The 23596-nt window shown below is 41.9% G+C and overlaps 1 protein-coding gene across 2 annotated transcripts; it reads right to left on the bottom strand.

Moving 5' to 3' along the window:
• Positions 1-9351: 9351 nt before the first annotated feature.
• On the bottom strand, positions 9352-21932 carry slx9 (SLX9 ribosome biogenesis factor). Of its 2 annotated transcripts, none has more exons than XM_057027801.1 (6): positions 21641-21932; positions 20973-21102; positions 13592-13657; positions 11674-11854; positions 9786-9851; positions 9352-9706 (listed from the first exon to the last, which is right to left on the bottom strand). In XM_057027801.1, exons 1-6 carry the CDS (start codon positions 21818-21820, stop codon positions 9580-9582), a joined length of 750 nt encoding a protein of 249 aa, XP_056883781.1. In that variant the 5' UTR covers positions 21821-21932; the 3' UTR covers positions 9352-9579. The 2 variants fall into 2 exon arrangements, with proteins under 2 accessions (XP_056883781.1, XP_056883780.1); XM_057027800.1 differs by having other exon boundaries at positions 20973-21115; positions 21642-21932.
• Positions 21933-23596: the final 1664 nt, after the last annotated feature.

Genomic DNA, 23596 nt, shown 5'->3' with positions numbered 1-23596 from the left:
CTGAACACAGCGACCTCGCCGCACTTTGATCTTGTAACTCCGTAGGGATCAAAGGCTGATCTGATCAGCCTCTCGTATCTGCTGCTCTCCGAGGTACGAACACGTCCTCTGTGTTTACCCTCCGTCCCCGAACAAGCCTCTAGCGATAGGATAAGAGCTCTCCGAGCACCTCAGTCTTCCGCAGTGTCAATTTCCAAAGGTGCGGTTGTTCCAGCGGGGAAAGAGATAGTCCGGATTCAGGATGGCAGAGCTGTTGGAGACATTAGAGGAGAAAGCAATCCTGCTGCCGGCGTGATCAATGGCAGGTCGAAATAACCGCGTCACCACACCTTATTCAGCTCATCACTTGCTGAAAAATTGAAGACGAAATGAGAAAATGGAATGAAAAAAGAACCCTGCAGGCACAATGTCTTTAAAAGCCGTCACTTTCACCACGGTTAGCGAAGACCCAGCTCAATGTCATGTGCACTTTTTGGATTTTTTTTTTCTTTTAGATTGACAATCATGTGCGTGATGCCTAAAGAAATACGTCTCCGGGCCAAATTTATTCTGCAGGTTACCATTTGGGAACTATCAGTTAACACTGCATGACTTGAAATTGTCTATAAAAACAAACTCCATCCATAAATACAGTTACACAACTGTCGGAATGTGAATGAAAAAAACCCCCCTGACATCAGCAAATATGACGCAGGGTTAAGCCGAAGACACATAAATTGTCCTAAAGAGGATTGAGCAGACTACAGAACTGTCCGGCCACCCACTCTGCCACGCTAATCCCAGAGTGGAGCCTCGCAGCATCCCGCCACTTCGTCTGGGAATTAGTCCAAGATACCAGAGCCACTACGACTAAGTAGGTCTAGGATATGTGAAAGTGGATGAGTTCGGGGGGGAAAAAATCTACACCTTTTATATCTCGAGGGGATTTAGGGGGTGGATATTCTTGGGTGTCTTACATTCTTCTCTAAGCTCTGGACGGGTCATGATTCAAACAAAAGTGTCAAACAGTTTCTGTGCGACCGTTTTCACAGCTCTTCCAGTATTCCGGTTGTACACATATAATTAGCCGATCTGCAACCAGCTCCATGACACAATGTGCACCTTCACCAGCCTAGTCTCCAGCTTGCTTAAAACGTACAAAGGAAGGGTTGAGGAGGTAACTGTGTAGCTACGCTAATGGGTATGTCTGTGTGAGCTAGCCATAGATTGTATATTAAGTCTATATGGATAACAATAAAAATAGCTTAGACCATCCAGGAATCTGTCAACCTGTATGTTTGATGTTTCCCTGTGTGGATCAGGAGACGGTATCATTTACCACTTCTAGATGCCACCTCTAATCACTTCAGGGGAAATTCCTTTATTGCAATGTCTTTCAGTTTCAATGAATAGAAAAGGGAAGAAGAACAAAGAACATGTCTGTTATTCCTTATCATAGCTGTTAGTCCAGGCCTGAGTTAGTTAGGACAGGTTGTGTTTCCCTTACTGGTGCACCTTGGGGTTTAGCTTATTTCTGTGTTTTTGAAACTAAAACATCAGCACACAAGAAATATGCGTGCTGGTGACACAAGCTGGTGAATGACCACTAAAGAAGGGTTCTTCTTCAGGTTGAAATATTCTAGTACAGCAGTGGAAATATCACTAATGTTAGCAATTAGAAGCTTTTTTTTGTTCTATAAGGTTTAACATTTAGTGTGTAAAAAACTCAATATAAAAAACGTCTGAAACGTAAAAAAGAAAATATATCTCACAATTCTATCGCCATCCTGACGCTGTAGAAACCACAAACGTCAAATCCTCTTCACTCATGCGTCTCTGCCCAAATGATGCTCAGTCAACACAACAGAATGAGTCCAGCGTTGCTAATGATGTCCACTGAGTCACACCTAAGCCACATGCATGGCAGTGAACATGCACGCTGTCATCGGCCTTCTATTTCGGCGCATGTAGGCTAAGTGGAAGACAGAAGCAATGAAAAAAAGAAAAGAAAAAGCCTGCAGCGAGTCGAGGAAAGCCAAGCAGAGGCCAAATGTAAGGCAGCACAAATGAGCCTGCCAAACGGGCATCCTGCTATAGCCCACGGCAACGTTTCTCACAACGTGCATATCTGCTTTAAACTGGAAACTTCTTTGGCTTTTCTATATAATCAGGCCTTTCTTAAAGTCAAGCCGATAATCAACCTTCTTCTACATATTATATCACTTTGTGGGACAGTTAAAACTAAATTAAATGTCTTTCCTTTGGCAACAGCTTTCTGAAAAGCACTCAGGACACATAAATCCACAAATTACTGCAGATACTGTAGATTTATTGTTTCTGAGGGCGAATCCAACACTCAGTGTCTGTTCGGTGTGACGCCGGGCCGACACTCGCAAAGTGCGTTTCAATTTATACCAGGAATAAAAGAGCATTTCTACAGAAAGTCAGGAAGAAAAACAACAAACATTTGAACCACAAGCCACTAAGAAATGAAGCCCCGACTCACAGTTATCCCACACTGAACCAAATTCAGTATATTTTATGTATATTATTGATGGAAATGCACTATTTTTGCTCAGGAAAAGCACCAGAAGGATCATCGCCAATAGCTAAGCTGAAAATCCACAAAGATTTTGCTGGTATCATCTGGTGGTGTGTGTTTGGTATTTGATGCAGAAGAGAGCCGCAGTTCAATAACTAGGATGTACAAGTATCTTCACCCTAAACTATAAAGAGCATTGTTGGTTTCTGTTTGGAATAATATTAACAATAACAACAACAAGGATATTTTACATGCAAGTGTAATTAATATGATTATTCATTAATATAAACTTCCACTCTAATAGTCTTCGAAAAATTAAGTTTTAATATGCGTCCAACTCTATTATTCGTGTGTTTCCTTTGCGTTTCTGTGCATTAAGTGGAAGCCCAAACGTCAGTGAACAACTTTCTAATTGAATTCGTGGATTAAGTTGAGGAGCCTTTCTAATTCATCCCTCTAATTCCACCTCTAATTCGGCAGCGGAGACTCCGAAACGCGTCCGCTCCGCCTGTTGTCGTCGAACCTCTTCAGCCAGAATCTCCGGGACCGCGCTGGCGAGCGGCGCCGGCGTGACAGTCGTGGGGGGGGGGGAAAGCCTCAACAACAGCTGCTTTCCTGCTTCCAGGCACACATGTCGCCTGCGCGTTTTCGCGCTGTCCCGCGACTTTGACGCCGAGCGCAGGCGACACGCAGCCGCGCGTTTGTTTTTGAAAAGCTGTTCTCACCAAGAGAAATGAGGACGGAAGACATGTGTTGGTAATTCATGAAAGTGCGTGTGCGCGCGCGTGTGTGTGTGATCAGAAACTCACAGCGGTCCTCTCTGTCTCCTCTGCGGCGCAGGTGATGCTGCAGCGTCCGAACTCCGCGGCGCACAGGAGGACACGCTAAAATACAGGAGTAGCTCTGCTGGCTGAGGGAGGTGGGGGGGGGGGGGGATACTCTACAACACGCGCGCGTGCACGCGCGCACACCACACACTGTGCAAAATCAACCAGGCAAGGTCTTTCCTGGCTGCTCCAAAAACAGGCTTTTCTTATTGGACAGCAGCAAAGAGGTGGGCGCAGGAAAATGAGGCCATATTGGCGTATTTACGCACCGCCAGGCACAGTGATTGGACGCGCCGCATATAATGTATATTGACATAAAGACGGGTTTATTACGGTGTGGGATTTTTACGGTCTGACTGGTAAAAGGGTTCTGTGTGCGGGTATTTTTAGACGCCAGATATGTACGTCACTCGGGTTTCATATCATCATACCTGTTGTTAAGTTGCCAAAAAGTAAGTTTCGTTTGCCTGTATATTAATATGTTTGTGTGTGTGTTTTTTGCCCCCTAACATATCATTTTGTTTGTTTCAGGGAACTGTTTTTTTATTTGTATAATGAAATACATACATCAAATACGTCATTTTGTCCAGTAAACTCTTATGCATTTATCTTCCCTGCTCTTTTCTGGAAGCAGATTAGACAATGAAGTCTAAGAAAATCAAAAAAGACATTAGAAAAACAAAAACAAAGAGGAAACAGAGGAGCTGGTTGGATTGAAGTGGCTTGGTTCAACTATGGTTTGTCCCAGTAGGAAAAACATGTGTCGCTAATAAAAAAAAAGATTTACTGAAGTCTATTGAAGCCGAAAGTGTGAGATGTTGTTTTTCAGCTTCTTTTCACATTGTTGTCCTCGTCCTAACAGCACCCACATCTCATGAATTCTCCATGTGATTGTGTCTATTCCAGAACCAACCAGAACATAGCATGAAACACGAACATGGTTGCCGGGACGTAATTTGCGTCGTTGCACTCTCTGTGAGGCGAAACAGCTCTCGACATCTGGATTTACTAGAACTTATTAACATTCCTCCCTCTTCTGGAACCATAAATTTAGACCTCGAGGAAGCTCATTACAATTTAATAGTTCAGATGTTCCATATAAACATCATTTAGGAGCGGTTATGTTTTGTTCTTCCGTGCTGCAGGAGATTGACTAACAGAGCTAATCCATTTCATGACAAGCTTTGCTTTTGAGCCAACATTTAGCATTACAGCACATTAATAAAGGGTTGTATGGGGAAAACTAACCTATAGTTGACATGAAGGGTATTTACACACCTTATAAATACATGTTTCTCTTCTCAACAGAGACAGTGTTGGTCCTTGATGGAAGCCATGAATAGGCTCTTATAGCCTTGGAGATACACCCTTGGAGTGATCCATCTCAATATGTCAAAACTGTACAAATGATCTGAAAGGAAGATCCTTTCTTATCCCCATTTAGACAACTCAAAAAGAAGGAAAATCTGTTTTCCATAAAGCAACATTACTGATGTTCTTCCTTTAGCATTTTGGGTTTATTGCTAGCATACCAAAGCTGCTCTTGGCCTCTGTTGATATTGTTGGTCTTCATCTCAAAACACATCCCTGGTGAGGAGAGTGTGCGTTGGAGACCAGAGATTAGAATTCCATCTCTTCGTTTTCCACATAACGTGGTTCTGTTGTCTTCAGCGGTTTGTGATTCGTCTGTGTACTTCATCAGGATCCCCCATAGCAAGGTGTCGCTGGAGAGATGTCTGGAATTCCCTGCTCAATGTTCTGAGACTAATTATCAAAATAATTGTCGTCAAGTGAAATACTGCTCCGTAAAAACCCCGGGAAAAAAATTGGATGTTGTAAGAGTGCGTAGCTCTGAATTTAGAACAGTGAATCATTAATAGCGATGCGTGCATGTAGGTGGAATTTGAGTGGGAGAAGCATTGCATTTTAAATCCTTCTTTGGTTAGCCGTTTCTCTTTATTCTTTATTTACATGCAGAGAGTTCTGCATGGGAATGGGAGATTACACGCACCGCTGTGAAAAAGTAGCCGACTCATTATAAATGTTCAGTTACCAGTTTAATTCTGAGTTAATTCCAGAATTAGTTCACTCTCATCGCCTCAGAAAAGCCGCTCGGGTATAGAATTCACGCATGCAATAATGCAAAATGAAGATATACAAGAAGAGATGAAATAAAGAGAATTAAATCAAACATGAAATTGTACAAAATGCAGGTTGGCGGCTTTGAAACAAAAGAAATCAAAAATGAATATACAACCACATATAACCAAGTTGGGGATGATAGAGAAGCAGATCATGGCACACAGAGAAGAGTCCTGGTTCTTGGTGTTCTTGTTATTATTACACTGTTACTCATAAAGTTTGAACACAATATGTTTATGACATGATTATAGCAATGTGATATATTGTTGCAGTGTTTATCTTTGCAAAGCTTTATTGCTCAATCTGGTTAAAGGTGATAAGAGATGTATACGGCACCCTGTCATCCAAATGAACTGCACTCACCGAATTTACTTGTGGACCCCAGAATCTCTAAAAGTAGAATGGGGGATGGGGGTTAACATTTAGCTATCAGGGCCCTGCTGTGGAACCAGCCCTCATGTCCAGGTGCGGGAGGCTGACTACCTCTCTACTCCCTCTGAAAACCTTCCTGTTTAGCTTCATTTCTCATTTATCCAGGCCCCAATTCTCCATTAATGTCTACTGGAAAGTCAACTGGACTGTTGGGGTTTAACTGGAACACATTGCCTCTCATCCAAGAGGCTTATTTAGTTCTTTAGTCAGTATTTCTGTAGCCAATCATTATTCTAGACATACAATGCTGCTAGAACAGGCTCAGCTAACCTTTAGCGTCCACTTTAGTCCCGTTGCTGGGTACAGACCCACTGACAGCTTCCTCTTCCCTTGTTGGTTCATGACTGCTTGTGCTCCTCTCCTCATTTGTAGCCTTTGACAACATTACCACCCTTTTCTTGTGCTAGTTTGTGCCTTTCTCCGTCCCTCGCTCTGAATCGGGTTTGGTTCTGCAACTTCAGTGTGATTATTGTATTTGCATCTATGCCGGACGTTTATGTTTCTCCTCTTTCTGTCATTCCCCACGTGCACTATCTTACCTTCTCCTTCTTCTGTACCCAGCTGGCCATCAACAAGAGGGTCACCTGTGGAGGGACAAGGTTTCCTAATGTTGGACAGGAGTTTTCTTCTTGCCGTTTGTTGTTGGGGGGTCAGGCTCTGGATTACTGTATTATGTCTAGAAACAAATTTGATTGAACAAACTTAACTGAATAAAAAGAGCAAACTGTGTTATTGTTATTGTTTTAGCTCACTGGAGGGCTTATATATTACATTTGGTCTCAGTACACATTTGAGAACTCATAACGTGATGTTCCCCTGAGGGGGGAGGGAGACATGTTGGGATGGTTTAACTTAACTAAGTTTAACTAAGGATGAACCTACCTTTGTTCGGTTTTATTTGTCTTTGAAACGCCCTGCAGCAAACTGAACTGATCACTCAACATCTGCATTGGCAAAACCAGCCTTCAAGGCTGCCGTTAAAACACGCATCAGCAAAGTTCAGAGCGGTTTCAGAAATTGAGAATCTCCAAGCGCCGTTCAGTCTTTCTGAATTCTCAAACCGAGCCGAGTGCTTTGGAAGAGCCTCCAGTGTGCAGGTCTGCCAACCTTTCACAGCAAATATATGAATGAGTCATGTGTGAGAAATATATGACGAGGCGAGCGGCGTGGAAACACTCAGGCGCCGCGGGACGAGCGCACCAGAGGTGCAGACACAAAGGAGCTCCATTCCTTGCTGATTCCCTTTATGAATCCTTTAAAGGGTGAGCGATATAATATAAACATGTTTTATGGCGGCCCAGTGGGCCACAACTTTGAATTGATTTCTTTAGGGGGGAGATCAACAGAACAACAAGGAGATGGAGGGGGAGGAAACCTTTCAAACTCTAATTAAGCTACATGTTTGCACTGGTGTTGACTTGGTGAGTTTTTGGTTTTGCCAACCTCTCAGTGTCATCGTTTGAATGCATCATTTGATCCCCTTAGATGGAGACACAGCAGAAGAATGTAAAATGGTGTGGTTTCAAAGCAAGGCGCTTGTGTTTAAAATACTCAGATTACATCTGAGAACAGTGCAGCACAAACAGTGCAGCGTATTTGTTCAAGTTTCTTAAAGCTACTTTTAGGCTAAAACTCCAGCAACGTTTTGATTGGAGCCGCGCTGACAGTTGACAGCAGGCGCCACTGTTGTGTTTATTGCCTAAATGGAGACTTAACCCACCTCCAAAATTTAGAGCACAAACCTCTGGGTGTAACCCTGTAAAGGGACCAACAAAATGTCTGGAACGTTCACCCAAAATAAACAGAATATTTTCAGCGGGACAGAGTAAAAACTCAACCGGCTGCAGACATTTTGACGTGTCCCAGCAGGAAACTCGGGCGTGCATATTCACCATGGCTGCATTCTTGCTATTGTGTGATCATTGTTGTGATACCATCGTCTGAGAATTTTTTCTCACTGTTGTGCGTTCTTTAAATGTACTCGTGATTTTTTTTTCCTAGCAGAAAAGTACAGAAACACTCAGTAAGTCTCCTACACTGACTTGTTGAAGCCTGGCCCTTTAATCCCGTTTCCTGCATCCCTCTTCGGTGTTTGCATAAGGACATCCTCTGGCGTTACCAAGCATCTGATTAGACCCGTGTCTCTGTCAAGACTCTAATATCAGGCCTTACTTGAGGTTCTGGAATGCCAGACCTTTCCTGGAAAACACAATCTATCTGCACCTATAAAAGAGACAAGTCCTTAAACGCCTCTGCTTAATAATAAAAAAACACCTATAATGATTATGATGCTTAGGACAGTGAGCTCCAGTGACTTTTAATCTGACACTGTGCTCTTCCCGTTACATCCATTATTAATAGGTCTTAATGGTCTGCAGCACTGAAACTTGTATTGATTAGGCTTTTCTTACCTCTAATCTAATTGTAGCTCAGGCAAATGAGTCACATTTCTCTGATTATTTCCATATCATTTTACGTACTGAAAAAAGGATTGTCTGACCTCACTGCCTGGAAAATTAATCATTTCCTGGATTTTCAGGCTCTATGCAGAACTGTAACCAATTCAGTTGTGCAGTAATCAAGTGAATTTAGACTTTCTGTCCATTTTTGTGCTGCATTTTCTCCAATCCGTTCACTGGAACTTACGTTAGATTAGAAAGTGCTTTTTGAACGGAGGAGTCCACTTTGTTTAAGGTGCAATTTTGGGGGGCGGATTTAAAAGCTGGTGATGATTGGACAGGTGAACTCCACATGAAATAGGAGCTCCGATGGCTTCCAAGTGAACGGTGCAGCAAAGTGTTTTTGATATAAAAATAACGGAGCAAGATCTGAAGCAAAGATAGCAATTTGGCAAGAACCCACGAAAGCCCGTGACTTGTTTAGAACAAGCAGCTGCTGAAAGGACAAAGGGGATTTTTTTTTATTTCACGAGGAGTCGGTTTTCTCTGGTTTCTTGTTTCCTCAGTGATTCAATAAGTCTCTATAATCAAACTTAATTTTCAAGAGAATCCTGATTTATTCCTTAATGTGGGTGTGACCTCACAGACTACGGTAAAAAGACTGTTGAACCGGTAGCTGTAGTCACATTTTGAGACCTTTATGTTGGGGGCAAATCCATCTCATAACTCACATCTCCTTTAAATACACAGGGATGCTGACAATATTTTCTTATCATCACTTTGGCTTCTCAGTCATTTCCGCACCATGTTCTTGCACGTGGATGGCAGGAGTCGCTATGGTTATTGCAGATGAGTCACTCAGCGTTGGGTGTTGATCTTCTCTTCAAAGTGTCATCGTGAGAAGATGCTGGGAATAAAAGCGTGGGAATGTTTGTGGAGGTGCTGATTAAAAAAAAATAAAAAAGGTGTGCATGTTTGCAAACGCACAAGTCGATGCCCATAAACGTGCTTCTGAAAATAGACACTTAGAGAGCGATCGAAGGATTGTAATTTATCATTGAAGGGGAACAATAAATGCGATATTCATTAGTCAACATGAGACATTTTGAACAGACAATATACAGAAGTGTGTGTCTGAGAGCAGTCGGCGGCTGGTCTGTGATCGGACGTCAGGTCCTTCCTCCTCTCAAACCCAAGGACCGACCAGACTTAAAGAAGTGGAAGCTCTCGGTCACACAGACAATATCCCTTGGACTGATTAGCTGGGGCCTTGCTCTTCCTCTTGCCTCATCCTCTTCCTCAGCAGCTCGCCAATATCAGCCAGCGGGTTCGTTTTGGCAGCGAGCGTCCTGACTGCGTCGCCGAAGCGGCCGGTCTCCGTTTCACTGAAACAAAGGCGAAACCAGGGTGGTGCTAAGTGAGGGGTATGGAAAGGCGAGTTCAAAATGAGAGAAAGCTGCTTACAGGAATTTACGCTTCTGCGCTGGTTTCATCTGACTGAAGTCTGTGGGCTCAGCTCTCTTTACTGGCCTGCAGGGATAAACAGGAATAGCATTAAATATGCTCCACTGAACAAAAACCACAAGGTTAGAGATACCTGGGACAGAAATCCCTTTCCACTTAGTAGAAATAAGAATATAGATTTTCATCTTATTTTTCTAAGCATAATTATCAGCTGAGAAATCATATATTAGACATTTAAGGCCTGCTGTCTGCCTGTAGAGCAAAGCCACCTATCTTTATTACTGAGACATCCTTTCATCCTGCTGGTAAGTTTCACTGTTTTGCCAGGAAAAATTGACCTTTCAAATTATTTATTACACCCAGAAATATCATCCACTGCAGAGTGGCAAGAAAAATAATTAGCTTTCCTACCTGGGTCAATGGTTAGAATGCTATGGCTCTAGCTTTTAACACAATAGTGTTTTCATTTAAATAGCATGGGCTGAATATTCTTGTCTTCACAATAGAGCACTGTCTGAAGAATTTCCAGTTGGGTTCTTCATCATCTCAGGCCTGAACAGCTCAATTTAGAGTAGCTGGACGTCTTGAGGACATTCGTGTGAAAGGTTTTGGCAGTTTCAAACTGTCAGGAATAATAGTTTGAACGGACACGAGGTTGAAAAGCTTCACCGGGCTGTGACCTTTGCCGTCAGAATGACTTTGAGAACAGTAGCGCAGACAGCACACTGGCATGTGGGGGGGGGTTCCTATCCTGCTCACCAAAAATCAAACAAATGGATAGATGGGATATGAAAAGTTTGATTACTTCCTCTGAATTATGTTTGACACCGTGATTAGTGCAGGATCTGATGAAACGAAGCCTTCGGCTCAGAGCTGAGGAACTTTTATAGCCGCATTTATGACAGTCTGAGTAACTCCATCACATAAATTACAGAGCGCAAGTCAGCTGGATTTTCCTGGAGGCAGAGAGAGCGGAGATAATAGAAATAAAATCCCATCAGGCAAATCTTACCAGGACAGGATTTATGCGTTCTGTAGAACGGCCGTGAGTGCTTTTCTCACATATTCATTAAATGATCAAGGTTCCATGGTTTCTTCAGCTGCTGCTCTCATCCAAGCGGCGTGTTGCCACTTCGCTACGCCACAATGCAGACACTGTCCTGTAAAACTCACCTGCATCACCTTTACGGTTGCCCGTCATTCGTTGGCTTTATAAATTCTGATCTAAATTCTGACTGAGGCTCTTTTCTAATGATGAAAAATAAAAATACTTCAAAACAAGACAAACTCAGTGTCATGAGAAACCATTCAAGAGTCTCAGAGTGTTTTGCTCTCTTCAGCAGAAGTGATGAGAACTTTATTCTGTTCCTGTGGAAACCTCACATTCATTTCTCCCTCTGCTTTCGGCAGTTTACAGCATTGCTCAGTTCATGTGAAATGCTTTAAACTATGTTTTTAAGTATTAGTTTATGAGTTTATGCATGTAAACATCACATCCTGAAATTAAATCGTAGGCTAGTACATCACATCTGTGGAGCCTGTGCAGTGTTTAATTTTCTTGCTTAAATATCAGAGTTTTGATTCCAGACCTACAAAGTATGAGACTCTGAACCTGGAGCCCGGAGTTTACCTGCTTCAAGGTACTTTTGCTTTAACTACCAAATCAATAGATAAGGCAGTGGAAGTCTATAATTGTGATATCAGTCTTTAATGCAATTTTCTTCCCAAATGGTGTGACTGTGTTATTTTCTGCAGATGGATATTAATTCATTCTGCTCATGGTGATGGCATCAAAGCTGCCAAATCTGCCTTATTTATGTGTTTCAAGGCTGAAAACATTATGAAAATACTGCTAATGGGTGGGTAATTGGTCAGTGTTTGTACTTACACTTTGTTCTTCCTGCTTTTCCGGCGGGAGGTCTGCATGGAGGGAGGGGTAGCAGTGGCAACAAGCTCAGAAAGTTCAGGCAGGGCGCTGATCAGGGGCCTCATGTCCCCCACAACAGGTGTGGCCTTCCTCCGGGCCTCGGCCGCCTGTTGCTCTTTGGCCTGTTTGATTGAGCTGATCTCTAAGAGTAAAAAAATACATTGAGAAGTTAAAAGATCCTACTGTGGTATACACAAAAATCATCACAATAAGTACACATAATTCCAAAAACAAGTAGGATCTGAGACTATTTTATTTTAATAAAGGGTCTTATTTACTTGTTAAAATAAATAATAAGCAGCCATAAAACCTACATTGTTGCCATTCTTTTAGGTAAAATAAATTGAATTACAGAAATCTAAAAAACACGGAGCTGTTCTTGGGTTTCAGCAGGACTGGGTTGCATGGCCATTACCGCCTAATTATACTCCTGAACAGGATGTGTTGTGTTACCCGGACATTGATTGGCTGAAGGAGAGGGGTACGGTTACCGGCCTCATCACAATTATGAGAGGCAATGGCGATGATGTTGCTGGGATAATTGCAGAAGGGTCAAAAGCCTGTGAGAGCAGAGATTTAAGATTGTATACTCCTGTATATGTGCATTATTTAAGATGCAATTCTCTCCCTGCAGTATCCAATGTTTTACACTGGGGTGATTACGATTCATCAGCCCCCCCTTGCAGCAACATATCCAGGAACTTGTATTGCTAGGAATTTATTTTAGAGGTAAAAAAAAGCAGTCATCTGTGCAGCTTGCGTTTCCAAGGCACCTCAACATTCTGGAAAATGTATTTAAATCAGGCGGATTTATACGGCGGTGAGACCCATTGCGGTGAAAGAGGTCCTTCAGCTTCATGTAATCATACTTAAAATGCTTCACATTCTCACTAATTTGTTTCAGTGCCCGTCCCACATTTAAAGGACCGATATGGGATGTCGCATGGTTTCAGTATGAAGTCATTTAGTCTCAAATCGTTGGTTCCTCCAATAGCTGTTTGAACCCTGAACAGGCCTGCTCTCTGGAGACAACACAGGGTTGCAGCGTCAAAAACACACATGTTTGTTTGTATGTACTTTGAATGTCAACAGAAGTGACAACATGGAAGATCCCACAGTGCACCTTCAACTCATCCAGCTCTGAATTCCATCCATGGAAGATACACTTTAAAGAGTCTGACCTTCCACCTGTCATGGTGTCTCTCTCTACATTTCTAGTCCAAATCAAAAAAAATAGATAAAGTGAAGCTTTATCAGTGTTCTTCAGCAACACCCCTCAAGAATTCCAGGGAATCTAGTTATTTTTTTCAGGAAGAGTTTAGGTTAAGGGGAAACTTTTCCCTGTTTCAGTGGAAACATGCAGAAGTTTTCCAAACTCCCATGTAAATGATAAAAGTTCCTGCATATCTTTGCACCATTTTAAACATATTTAGTTACTCTGCTGATGTTCGGACTTACAAGAATTCAGCATTGAGTTGATTGTGGATTTAAGGAATATTTAATCCGAAACCACTGGGACCCGGCTGATGGGTTTTCAGACCACTCCTCCATTTTTGCTCTGTCTGTGCTCCAGTCTGAACAGTCAGTCCACATTCAGGCACCAGTGCTTGTTTTCTTCTGTTCGCTCACTGGCAACCACAGAGCGCATTACTGGTCTCAAGCTTTTCACCATTTACTGCCAATCATCTGATACCCATGAGAAGGGAAATACCACATCTCACTGAGATCCAGTCCAGCAGTCCTGACACATTTTACAGTTTTCCTTGTATTCCTGTCACTGAATACTGCCTAACAACATTTATATAACAGTGAATTTAGAAATTGGAAAAACACAGCGTAACTAGAAACTCCTGGTATTCGATTGTTAGTATAAACTCACTGTTGAGCCATCGCTCCCTCCTCTCCTTTGTCTTCTCCTTCTTTGACTTGATTTTCTTTTCCGTATCTGTGAAAAGAAGTGCGTCATTAGTGTGGCATCACATGCTGTTAATCCCAAGAAGTGGCAACCTATTAAAAGAAAGCATCAAAGGTGGCGGGGGAATACTCTTGGATTACAACTGCATTTATGTCATTTATGATCGTGCTATTCCCAGGTTCTATTCCTTAAATGAAATGATAAAATCTGTGAAGATGCATGATATCCATAACTTTGTACAAACCGTCAATTATAGTACAACATACTGTATTTATCTGGGTTTTTTACTTTCAGAAATTAGAAATTATGTGAATAGTTCAGGTGACACAAGTAGTTATCAGTTTGTAAATGATAGGATGCATCAATTCAAAAGGACTCAGATATCTTTTCTTACTGGATATCCATTTAATAATTACAGAAAGTTTATTAACTGAGGTCACTCTTAAGAAACAATGGAGCTAAACTGTGTATATGATTTAAATCCGCATTGATTCTTTATTTCTAATGTTAATATAAATTTTACTTTCCTACTGTATCTACTGTTCAGACAATGTACTGCTACTAGAAGCACTATAGATTCAAATAAAAAGATGTACCCTTCCATTACACAATGAAAACTTTAGGTTTTACTACTTAACAAATTAATGCAAACACAAGCAAATTTTATGTTTTAAGGTTGATGAGACAGAAACAATGAAAAGACATTGGAATCCTGCCTGTAAAATGAGGGAAACACACAAACAACCATCATTTGCTGTAGGACGATGCTCTGGAGGACGAATGGAACCTTTTGTTAAATGTTTTTATCATCAAAGCCACCTTGACGTTCCCTGCAGTCAGGATGTCCTTCAGGGCGTGAGAACTCAGACTGGGACAGATAGATCTTTGTGTGTGTGTGTGTGTGTGTGCGTGCGTGTGTGTGTGCGTGTGTGCGTGCGTGTGTGTGTGTGTGTGTGCGTGTGTGTGTGTGTGTGCGTTACAAAAAAGAGACAATAACTTTAGGTAAAATGGCAACATTAGTGACAACTCCATCGCAGCCCCTCAGTTAGGAACAATGGTGAAAATGGGAAAACAGAAACAAATTAAAATCCAACACACGTATCAGCAAGGTGCTCCCGTGTTATTGTTCTGAGTGGAAATTGCAAAAAATAAATAAATAAATAAAGTTTATTTAGACAGATTTATTAGTAGCCTTGAGTCAGGAAGCTTCATCGAAAGAGGTCAGATTTCGATTTTTTTTGGCATAACAATTCTACTTTTGTGTGACCAAAACTTGAAAAGACTTGAGCGTGCAAGCAAAATTGTAAATGTTGAGCTGTACGAATGGAAAGATGTCCTCTCCTTTCAGAGTCGTGTCAATCAGATCTGTGGATTCTGTGTTTAACAGCTGAAAATGTGACTTTATGGTGCACTTAAGAAACAACGATGACTCCAGCGATGACTCCTGCAGTGAATAAAATCGAGAGGTGGTGCAGAATTCAGGGAGCTTTCAAGCTAAAATGAATCTAATTAACTTGATTTCTTCTCCTGTCCATGCAGATAAAGGATCAGGCGCTGGCTCTTGTGAATTAATGGCACTTCAGATAATCTAATCTGATCAATCTGATGGTATTGGATCCAGAAATGAAACGGCAACAATGAGCCCCAACCACGGGCTCCGTGTGCGTAAATAGAGGAGGATCAATGAGCTCCGACCTGACTGTTTTGAAATAGTGTGCCTGAAGGTAATGACTGTAATTAACAATGCAGCCGAGACATCGACCAGCATCTGACAGAATGGCCTAAAGGTGAGAGCAGACTTTAGAATCACGATGATACATCAGCAGGCTGATACAGAGTCAATGTGAGCCGTTTGCTGAAAACTGCATATTATGGTAACAGCTCACTGACCAAAAATGCACTTTGACTTAGATGCAGCTGCACTGGCTTTAAAAAAGATGTACAACACAAATAAAATCTCTTTATCTGTCCTTGATAGCACCTTAATCAAATAAGTGTAATTGTGGAGTCATTCAACAGCAGCTGAACTCCACCTCCTAAAAGCCATCATAGATATTACTTTAAAATGAATTGATTTCCCAATTTCTCCCCATATCCCAGCATTTATGCCATTTCTCTGCCTTAAATAAAGATCCTCTCTCTAAATATCCCCACACCCATGAGCTGTGATGCCTGTCCCAGTTTCTCTCCATTGATTTGTGGCTGCTGCGGGTCTCTGGAGTTCAGAGGTCAAAGGCAAAAGATTGGGCCGCATGTCATTTTGATGAGCGCAGCAGTCTGTGATGAACGCTGTTTGTCCAGTCGTATCCCGGCTCTCCAGCAGCACAGTGGCAGCCTGACGCCCCGATTGATCTCATTTCATTTCATTTATCTGTAGGCACGAGGCTGCAGCAGGCAGGGTGGATTTTGCTGGTTTCATCAAACCCTTCCTCTCTTTCACCTTATAGACTTACACTTATTCATGGTAAGAAAAATCGTGTATCAATAATCAAGTCTTATGAGTAGCGACATAATTATTTCAGCATCGATGCCTTGAGCCGCTCCTATATTTGAGGGTGAATGAAATCGATAAGGCACTAGATGCCACTGACTGCGTTCTCCCACTCGCAGATCTGGGTAGGCAGAACTCACGGGCAGATACGGCCAGGCCATCTGGCGTACTGGTGGGCCAAAGCACATTTTTGGGCCGAAGCTATCATATTTTAATTTAAAAAGGGTATAATAAATATTTTTTATAGATGACGGTTAGAGACGAACGCGGCCCATGTGGGCTAGTCCAATGAATTCTATCAAATGTTGCCACTTGAGTTGATCTAGAGTTGGACAGAAGTCGAGGTCCATCTGTGAAAATGGATAATTAACCACAGACTTCGAAGGGGGCGCAGAGAAGCTAAGAGCTCAAAAGCTTCCATGAGTTTGCCACCACAAGTTTGACAGCAGCAGCGGGCCCAGTGCTGCCAATAAGTGCAGCAGCAGCCCTATGGAGCGCACAGGTGGCTGGAGGGGCACGCAGCTGGAATGAGCAACAATGTAGAGGAAGGAGACACGGCTATTTAAGAGGAGAAATGTGACTGGGCAGATCGAGGAGTTTGGAACAGATACTTTGTCTGCTTTTGATTGGCCAACATCAGCAGCGAAGAAGACACCTGCATTTTCTGCCGTCGACCCCGAGAGGAGAACATTTAAATAAGCACAGATGAGATGAGAAGTCAGTCACGATTGGTCGAAATTGACGTACAAAAAGAAACTAGTACACCAAAGAAATTTCTTTGACATATATAGACACATGTAGGCTACACACAACCGGTGAGAAAAGCACTGGAGTGACACAGAAATGATGATAGCCTTTGGAATTAGCAATGGAAATGTGCTGGGATGTGTGTACACCTTAGGCTAAAAGGGCAAATGTTCAACATGGGAACTTATTACAGGATTCATTTTATTCAGTCATATTTTAAGCATGCAAAATAATAGTAGTCTATAGAATTTTGTGCACAACTCATGTGTGTGTGTGCTTGTGTGGGCCGCCTTGGCTAAAAATACCAGTCCCGTTTTTTTGGTCCCAGTCCAGCCCTGCTCATGGGTGCGTGTTGGTACATGCTGGAGAGTGTATTTCTGCAGCCGGAGCCTAAAATGCATCTGGGTAGCAGTCAAATATGTCCACATCTGTCTCAGGTGTGAACATCATCCCTTAATCTACAATGACTGAAAACAATAAAAATCTATTGTTGTTTAGAGGCACAATACGTTGGTTTACATGACTGTAAACATTTGATCCAATTTCTGGAGTTTCCAGCCCATTAAAGTGATCAAGTTAGCAGCATATTGTGACAGCTAGCGCTACAACCGCAGAAGACATGATATCCTGAGAATTAATAAAAGTTAATTGATGCAAACGTGTAAACAAGGGTTGGGCTTTTCTTTTTTATTAATTTCTAATGCATCACATCTAATAGAACAATTCTCTGATCACCCCCAGTTATCAGACTGTTATGCTCATATAAAGATGATTGAGAGCTTTTACTATTGTCCTTCTCTTCTGCACCACCTTGAAACTGCTGCAATTCAATTTGCTTTTGCTTCATTCACATCTGTACCCAGAGGTGTGTGTTACGCATGTGAGGAGTAACTTGTGTGTATTTCATCAGCTGCCAAGTTTGTGGATGCTGCAGAACAGGCAGATCTCTGCACTCTCTGGAGATCCCAGCAGGCCTTTATCTGTCACCGCAGCGCTAAACAGCTCAAGTGTTTTTGCTGCTGTTTGCACTAAGAGGACAGACAAAGATAGGCATCTGCTGCTGACTACAAATGTGGGCAGAGGTGGAGAAACCTAATCTCTCATTAGCGGGAGGGAGGGGGCGCCTATTCTGGAGAAAAGAAAAAAAACAGGGAGGGTGCTTTACTAGCGCGTTGATCCCACTGGGTGCATCGTCTTCCCGCTGTTGGATGGAATTGATAGCTGTGATTACAGCTGCCCCACCTCAGCTCCACCGGCTCCATCCACCCAGATGTGTGACCTTTCTCCACCTTCAGTGGCAGACAAGGACACAGGCGGTGTCTGCTGAGCCCTTAAAAGTGGTTTGACAGCAGAGGTGTTAGGTGTGCAGGGGACTCTTTGACTTTATTTGGATAGATCTTACTTGGTATAAACTCCAGACCTTAAGTCTGCAAGTTACTGAAAATGTGTCATCGTCAAAGTAATGCAACCCTTCTAGCTCATGCGGCCGAAATTTTACACTCCCGAAAAACAATAATATCGGGAGACAACCGATTTGAGCTCAGACCGAAGCAATAATTCAATAATTCATCATTTTGCACCGAATGTCACCGAGCTTTTCCTTTGACGTTGAAACATGGCTGCAGCGAAGCGTGATCGCTATGGGTCTTTTGCAGAGGTCCGAGAAGATAACGAGCATCCCCCCTGCCTGAGTGCATGGTCAAATGAACACGCCAGCGAGCACAATAAGACTGTTAAATAGAGTGCATACATGGAGATCGATACATGTGTGGCGCCTCTAGAAACCCTCCTCAAGGCAGCCTATTACTTTTTACATTATCAGCTAAAATAGAGATCCCCAGAAGGTGTTTGCTTTACAGCTTTGCAGAGTTTCACATGTACACAACCATTAGGCTGCGTTGCGCCGATAGCCCTGATTTATGCAACCATGTGAGAAAACATGACAGCTCTGGGGGGGGGAAACAGGCCGGTCAGCTCAATTGTGCGCAGAGGCAGAAAACATCCAAAGGGTTCTAGAATAAAAAGCCTGAAAATGCTGAGATACAAGGCAGGTAAGATTAATAAGTGGGTTTAAATGATTTAATCCATCCTCGGTTTATCTGGAGAAGACAAAGGAGAGGCCTGGAGGCCATAGAGCAAGAGCAGGAAGTCAGGATGAGGAAGAGGAAGGGGATGGAAGGCCATGTCTTTAGGGAGCTGACCTCAGAATAAAGAGACTTCCCTCAGGGGTCTGGTGGCGATGCGATACCCCTAATTACACTGCAGACAGAGCACTTTGTCAAAAGGCCACCGGGGCTGATCAAATTTCACAGCCGGGACTTTACACAAAGTGCTCAGAACAACACCTACTGAAGATTATGATCTATGGAAAGAAAATAGATATCACTACTATCAATGACATGGGTGTAATTTGGTTGGTACCCACATCCATCTAGAGACACACTGCTGCCTCCCACAAGAACATCATTGTTGGCCAGCTTGACAAAGCTAGTGGTCCCCAAACACAAGGGCGTCGCTCAAACTGCGCAAAAACTGGCCTCGGGTCATTTCATTCTAAACAAAAGTCTCACAATATACATATCAAGTAAGACTAAATGCTGAAATGCAAATTTTATACAGCTAATAAATAGAATAAATGCATAGTGAGCTAAATGCAATCTAGTTGGATTTTTGCTGGAGATGATCCAGTCACGAGAAGAAGGATGGATATTAAACACAGATTATGCTGTAAGGGGTGTCCGTTGTGTTTTAACATGGAAGAATTTTGAAGAAGAGAGCGCTTTGGTTGAGACTGTGCCATCATCTGGGGTGTCTTTGAGCTAAAGCACGCAAACACTGATGCAGCTAAACCTTGATTTCATGCATGAGCTAAATTTACACAGCGTCTTGTCTAAAAATAGCAGCAAGCAGTTGTCTAGTGAGACTCCATGCAGCACTGCATGCTTAGCAACTAGGCCTTCATCCATCATCATTCCCACAGGATGATGATGGATGAATGATGCAAAGGCTCGCATCCCTCTGACGATCTTTAAGGGATGTACTCTGTTTTGGTTTCTGATGTAATTTCTCTTCTTAAAAATTGGACAGGGTGTTCCGGTAGCCTTTATTAGTCCATCAGAATCCAGACATAACATTTAATGTCGTGACGCTCACCATGAGCTAATCCCGCCACCTAGTGGCCAAAAGGTGTAAAACTAGAGCGGCGTTTCAGACATTAATGTTCCAAAATCAATCTGCTTATGAAAAGCAAACTTCATGCAACAAAAATCAAACACCTCAATATCTTGAAATGATACTGTAGGAGGATTGAGGGGATATAAACAATAAGACTTTTGATAATGGAATAATATTACAGAAGTAGTGCTGCGCATGAAATGAGCAAAGACGTGATGCAGCAAACAGGTTTTCCAGTGTGATCAAAACTTCTTGCAAGTGTAAAAAGTAATAAGCAACAAAATAATTCTTACTCAAGTGCTATTCAACCAGTGATGTGCCAGATTAAAGTACTAGGCTGGATTTTGAGATTAGATAGATTAGTAGTGCTCTCAGTTATGGCTATTGAAAAAATGTGTTCACTGACCTTCAGTTTATTTAAAAGACTAGGCTCCTTCTCTTAAATACAACTTCTATTAAATACAACTTATATTCACTATAAATGGTATTGATGCTCAAGTCTCTTTATTGTAATTGTTGTTTTTTATTATTTCTATGCTCTTTAAATTGTGTAGCCATCTTCAATGTAGTAATTTCTATTATGCATTGAAATTTAGATTACTTAGATTTAATGATGAACCATGTAATGATGGTTCTAATAGCACCTGGGGAAGGATTACTTGATAAATTGGCCACTTATATTTCTTAAATTGTAGAAAGCAGAGTCTGAACTCCAAAAACAGCCTATGGTTATTATTTGTTTTTCCTTTGCAGAGGTTGACTATAGCCTCAGATGTAAGGCAGTCACAGGCTACAATTTGCCCCCTTTTGATAGCATTACATAAATAAATTCTAATGTTATTTCAGCGCAGCATTTTGAAATGTGGAGTTACATCTTACAGTTAACATAATCAAGTGAATGAGTCTGTCAGTCTGTCTCATAGCAAATCTTACCTTTCTGACCAGGTGTAGGTGATGCAGACACATGTGGCTGCTCTTCCAGTTTCAGGGTTTGGACCAGCACATCTGGAGTAATCTTCGTACCAGCAAAGATCCCTGCGAGGAAGGAGCTTTCTTCTGGAGGCTGCGAGGAACACCAAGAAGTAAAGCATCACATCTTATTTAAGGCCTGAATACCTGCATGGTCTTTTATTTATTTATCTGTTACAATCAACATTGTTTCAAGGCGCTTTCCAGAATCCCAGGGCCTGACCCCCAACAAGCAACAGTGGGAAGGAAAAACTCCCCTTTAACAGGAAGAAACCTTGAGCAGGACCAGGCTCATGTAGGGGGACCCTCCTGCTGATTAAGAAAATATACATTTAATGTTTAGGACTATGCAATATCTTTTTCCAAAATATGATCACATGTATTCTTCAGAAATATGACAAGTGAGGAACATTTAAGACACATGCACATCAAAGAAACAACAAATACAAATTTAGTATTTAGTAATTTAAAATCTAGGTTTATTTACGGCTTAAATAAGTGTGATACGTGTGAAAAAAGATCATTGTCTAGAATGTGTGTGTTTCCAACGTTATAATTTAATCGAGTTGGATCTCCAAGGGGATTAAAGAGGGCAGATGCCGGATGTTAACACAAACACAACTCTTACTGACCTTTTTGGCATTTTTTGTTGGGTCAGTCTTCTGATTTTCAATAGAACTTTGTTGTTCAGCAGAGAGAGGCTTCTCTGTCTGGAACAGCGAAAAAGGAGACTGAGAGAGACCGCTCGGCCTTTCGAGTTTCACCGCCTCCTGGTGAATCTTCTGACGGACATGTCTGATCTTTCCAACCATCTTAATTTGACCCGGGTAGGTTTAAATGAACGTTAAAATCTCGTTAATCGCAAACAGTCGCGCTACTGCTACGGCACAATGTGTGACAGTATCATCCATCCGGGTGAGGCAGCGGAAAAGGTTTTGTGCATCCTTCAAAATAAAAGCAATTTAACAATTCAATTATACATTCAATTTAATAATTCAAGTCGTATTGGGGCGGGAATTGTCAGCTTTACAACCTTGTGCGCGAATTTCTTTAAGGCATATTTTGGTCGTATCTTTTTTTTAAATTAACAAATAACGACAGATTGTAACATTTTCTTTGAAGATAATGCCAGAAGTTTGTGTCTGACCCTACCGGAAAATTGACACAGGATAGCGCGATGTGAACGGAGTGGTGTTTCAATTTAGAGAGCACTGGAAAACAGTACAGAACAATAGTTCCGCCTACAAGTTCCGTTTTCAAAATTATTTTTATCTATGCTGGCTGAAATAAAACTCGATAAAATCTAACACTAGACCTTAATACTTGTCAAAGGAAAGTCGTGTATTACCTAATTATTTGAAATATATATCTGTCACACGTCCCTCATGCTGTTTGGAAGACGTGTTCAGAAAACAGCAATAAAAGTGATCATCACATGAACTGTTCATCATTCAAATACATCTGGACTGCTTGGATGTATTTGAATTAAATAATGTCTGAAAATGGCAATACCTCAAAAACAATTTCAGGTAGCTGCACAATATTGAATGAGTCATGAACATTTTTTTTTTTTTAAAAACACGTTTATTTGCAGTATGTGATATGTTGTATGCGACAATGTATGATATTCTTACAAAAATAAAAGAAAACTGCCTTTTAGGCATTGCAGTGTTTTGCACAATATATAGTATATATCAATGTTCACGTATACAAAACAGCGGCACATATCAAATCACATCTACAGAAAGGGGTAAGCACACATGTGTCCATGACACAAAACAAAAACAACACAAGATTAATATACTCTTAGTAAAATTTAAAGGGGAAATCAAGCTACTCTAGTAAATCAAGAGATATCTTTTCTTGTTGTTTTAAATAATAAAGGGAAAAGCAGCCAAAGGAAGCCATGACCGAAATATGGCTAGAAGCTCTGACCGTTTTGATGTTAATTCCTTTTCATATTGCATTATAAAAATAATTTTTCTTTGATAAAGTCATTTTTGCTATAGTAATGATCTCCCTACCTGATACTGACATGGTTTATTCAAAGTTGTTTTTTCCCTTGAAATGCTGTATGTATATTTAATCGGATCAGTCTGATTCTCAACCGGAAAAAGGTGGAGTGCCTTCTCCGGGTCCAGGAGGAGATCCTGCCCCAAGTGGAGGACTTCAAGTACCTCGGGGTCTTGTTCACGAGTGAGGGAAGAATGGAGCGGGAGATCGACAGGCGGATCGGTGCAGCACCGGTCCGTAGTGGTGAAGAGAGAGCTGAGCCGAAAGGCGAAGCTCTCAATTTACCGGTCGATCTTCGTTCCTACCCTCACCTATGGTCATGAGCTTTGGCTAATGACCGAAAGAACAAGATCACGGGTACAAGCGGCTGAAATGAGCTTCCTCCGTAGGGTGGCTGGGCTCTCCCTTAGAGATAGGGTGAGAAGCTCTGCCATCCGGGAGGAGCTCGGAGTAGAGCCGCTGCTCCTCCGCGTTGAGAGGAGCCAGATGAGGTGGCTTGGGCATCTAGTCAGGATGCCCCCTGGACGCCTCCCTGGTGAGGTGTTCAGGGCATGTCCCTCCGGTAGGAGACCCCG

The sequence above is a fragment of the Takifugu flavidus genome, chromosome 3, assembly GCF_003711565.1.
Source record: "Takifugu flavidus isolate HTHZ2018 chromosome 3, ASM371156v2, whole genome shotgun sequence".
NCBI lineage: Eukaryota > Metazoa > Chordata > Actinopteri > Tetraodontiformes > Tetraodontidae > Takifugu > Takifugu flavidus.
This window is presented reverse-complemented; position numbering and strand designations above follow the sequence as displayed.

Coding starts and splice junctions, on each gene's coding strand:
- slx9 (XM_057027800.1), bottom strand. CDS start 21,820: ATGGTTGGAAAGATCAGACATGTCCGTCAGAAGATTCACCAGGAGGCG. Junction 11,855..13,591: donor GAGGGAGCGATGGCTCAACA/GTGAGTTTATAC, acceptor TTTTACTCTTAG/AGATCAGCTCAATCAAACAG. Junction 9,707..9,785: donor GCGCAGAAGCGTAAATTCCT/GTAAGCAGCTTT, acceptor CCTTTGTTTCAG/TGAAACGGAGACCGGCCGCT.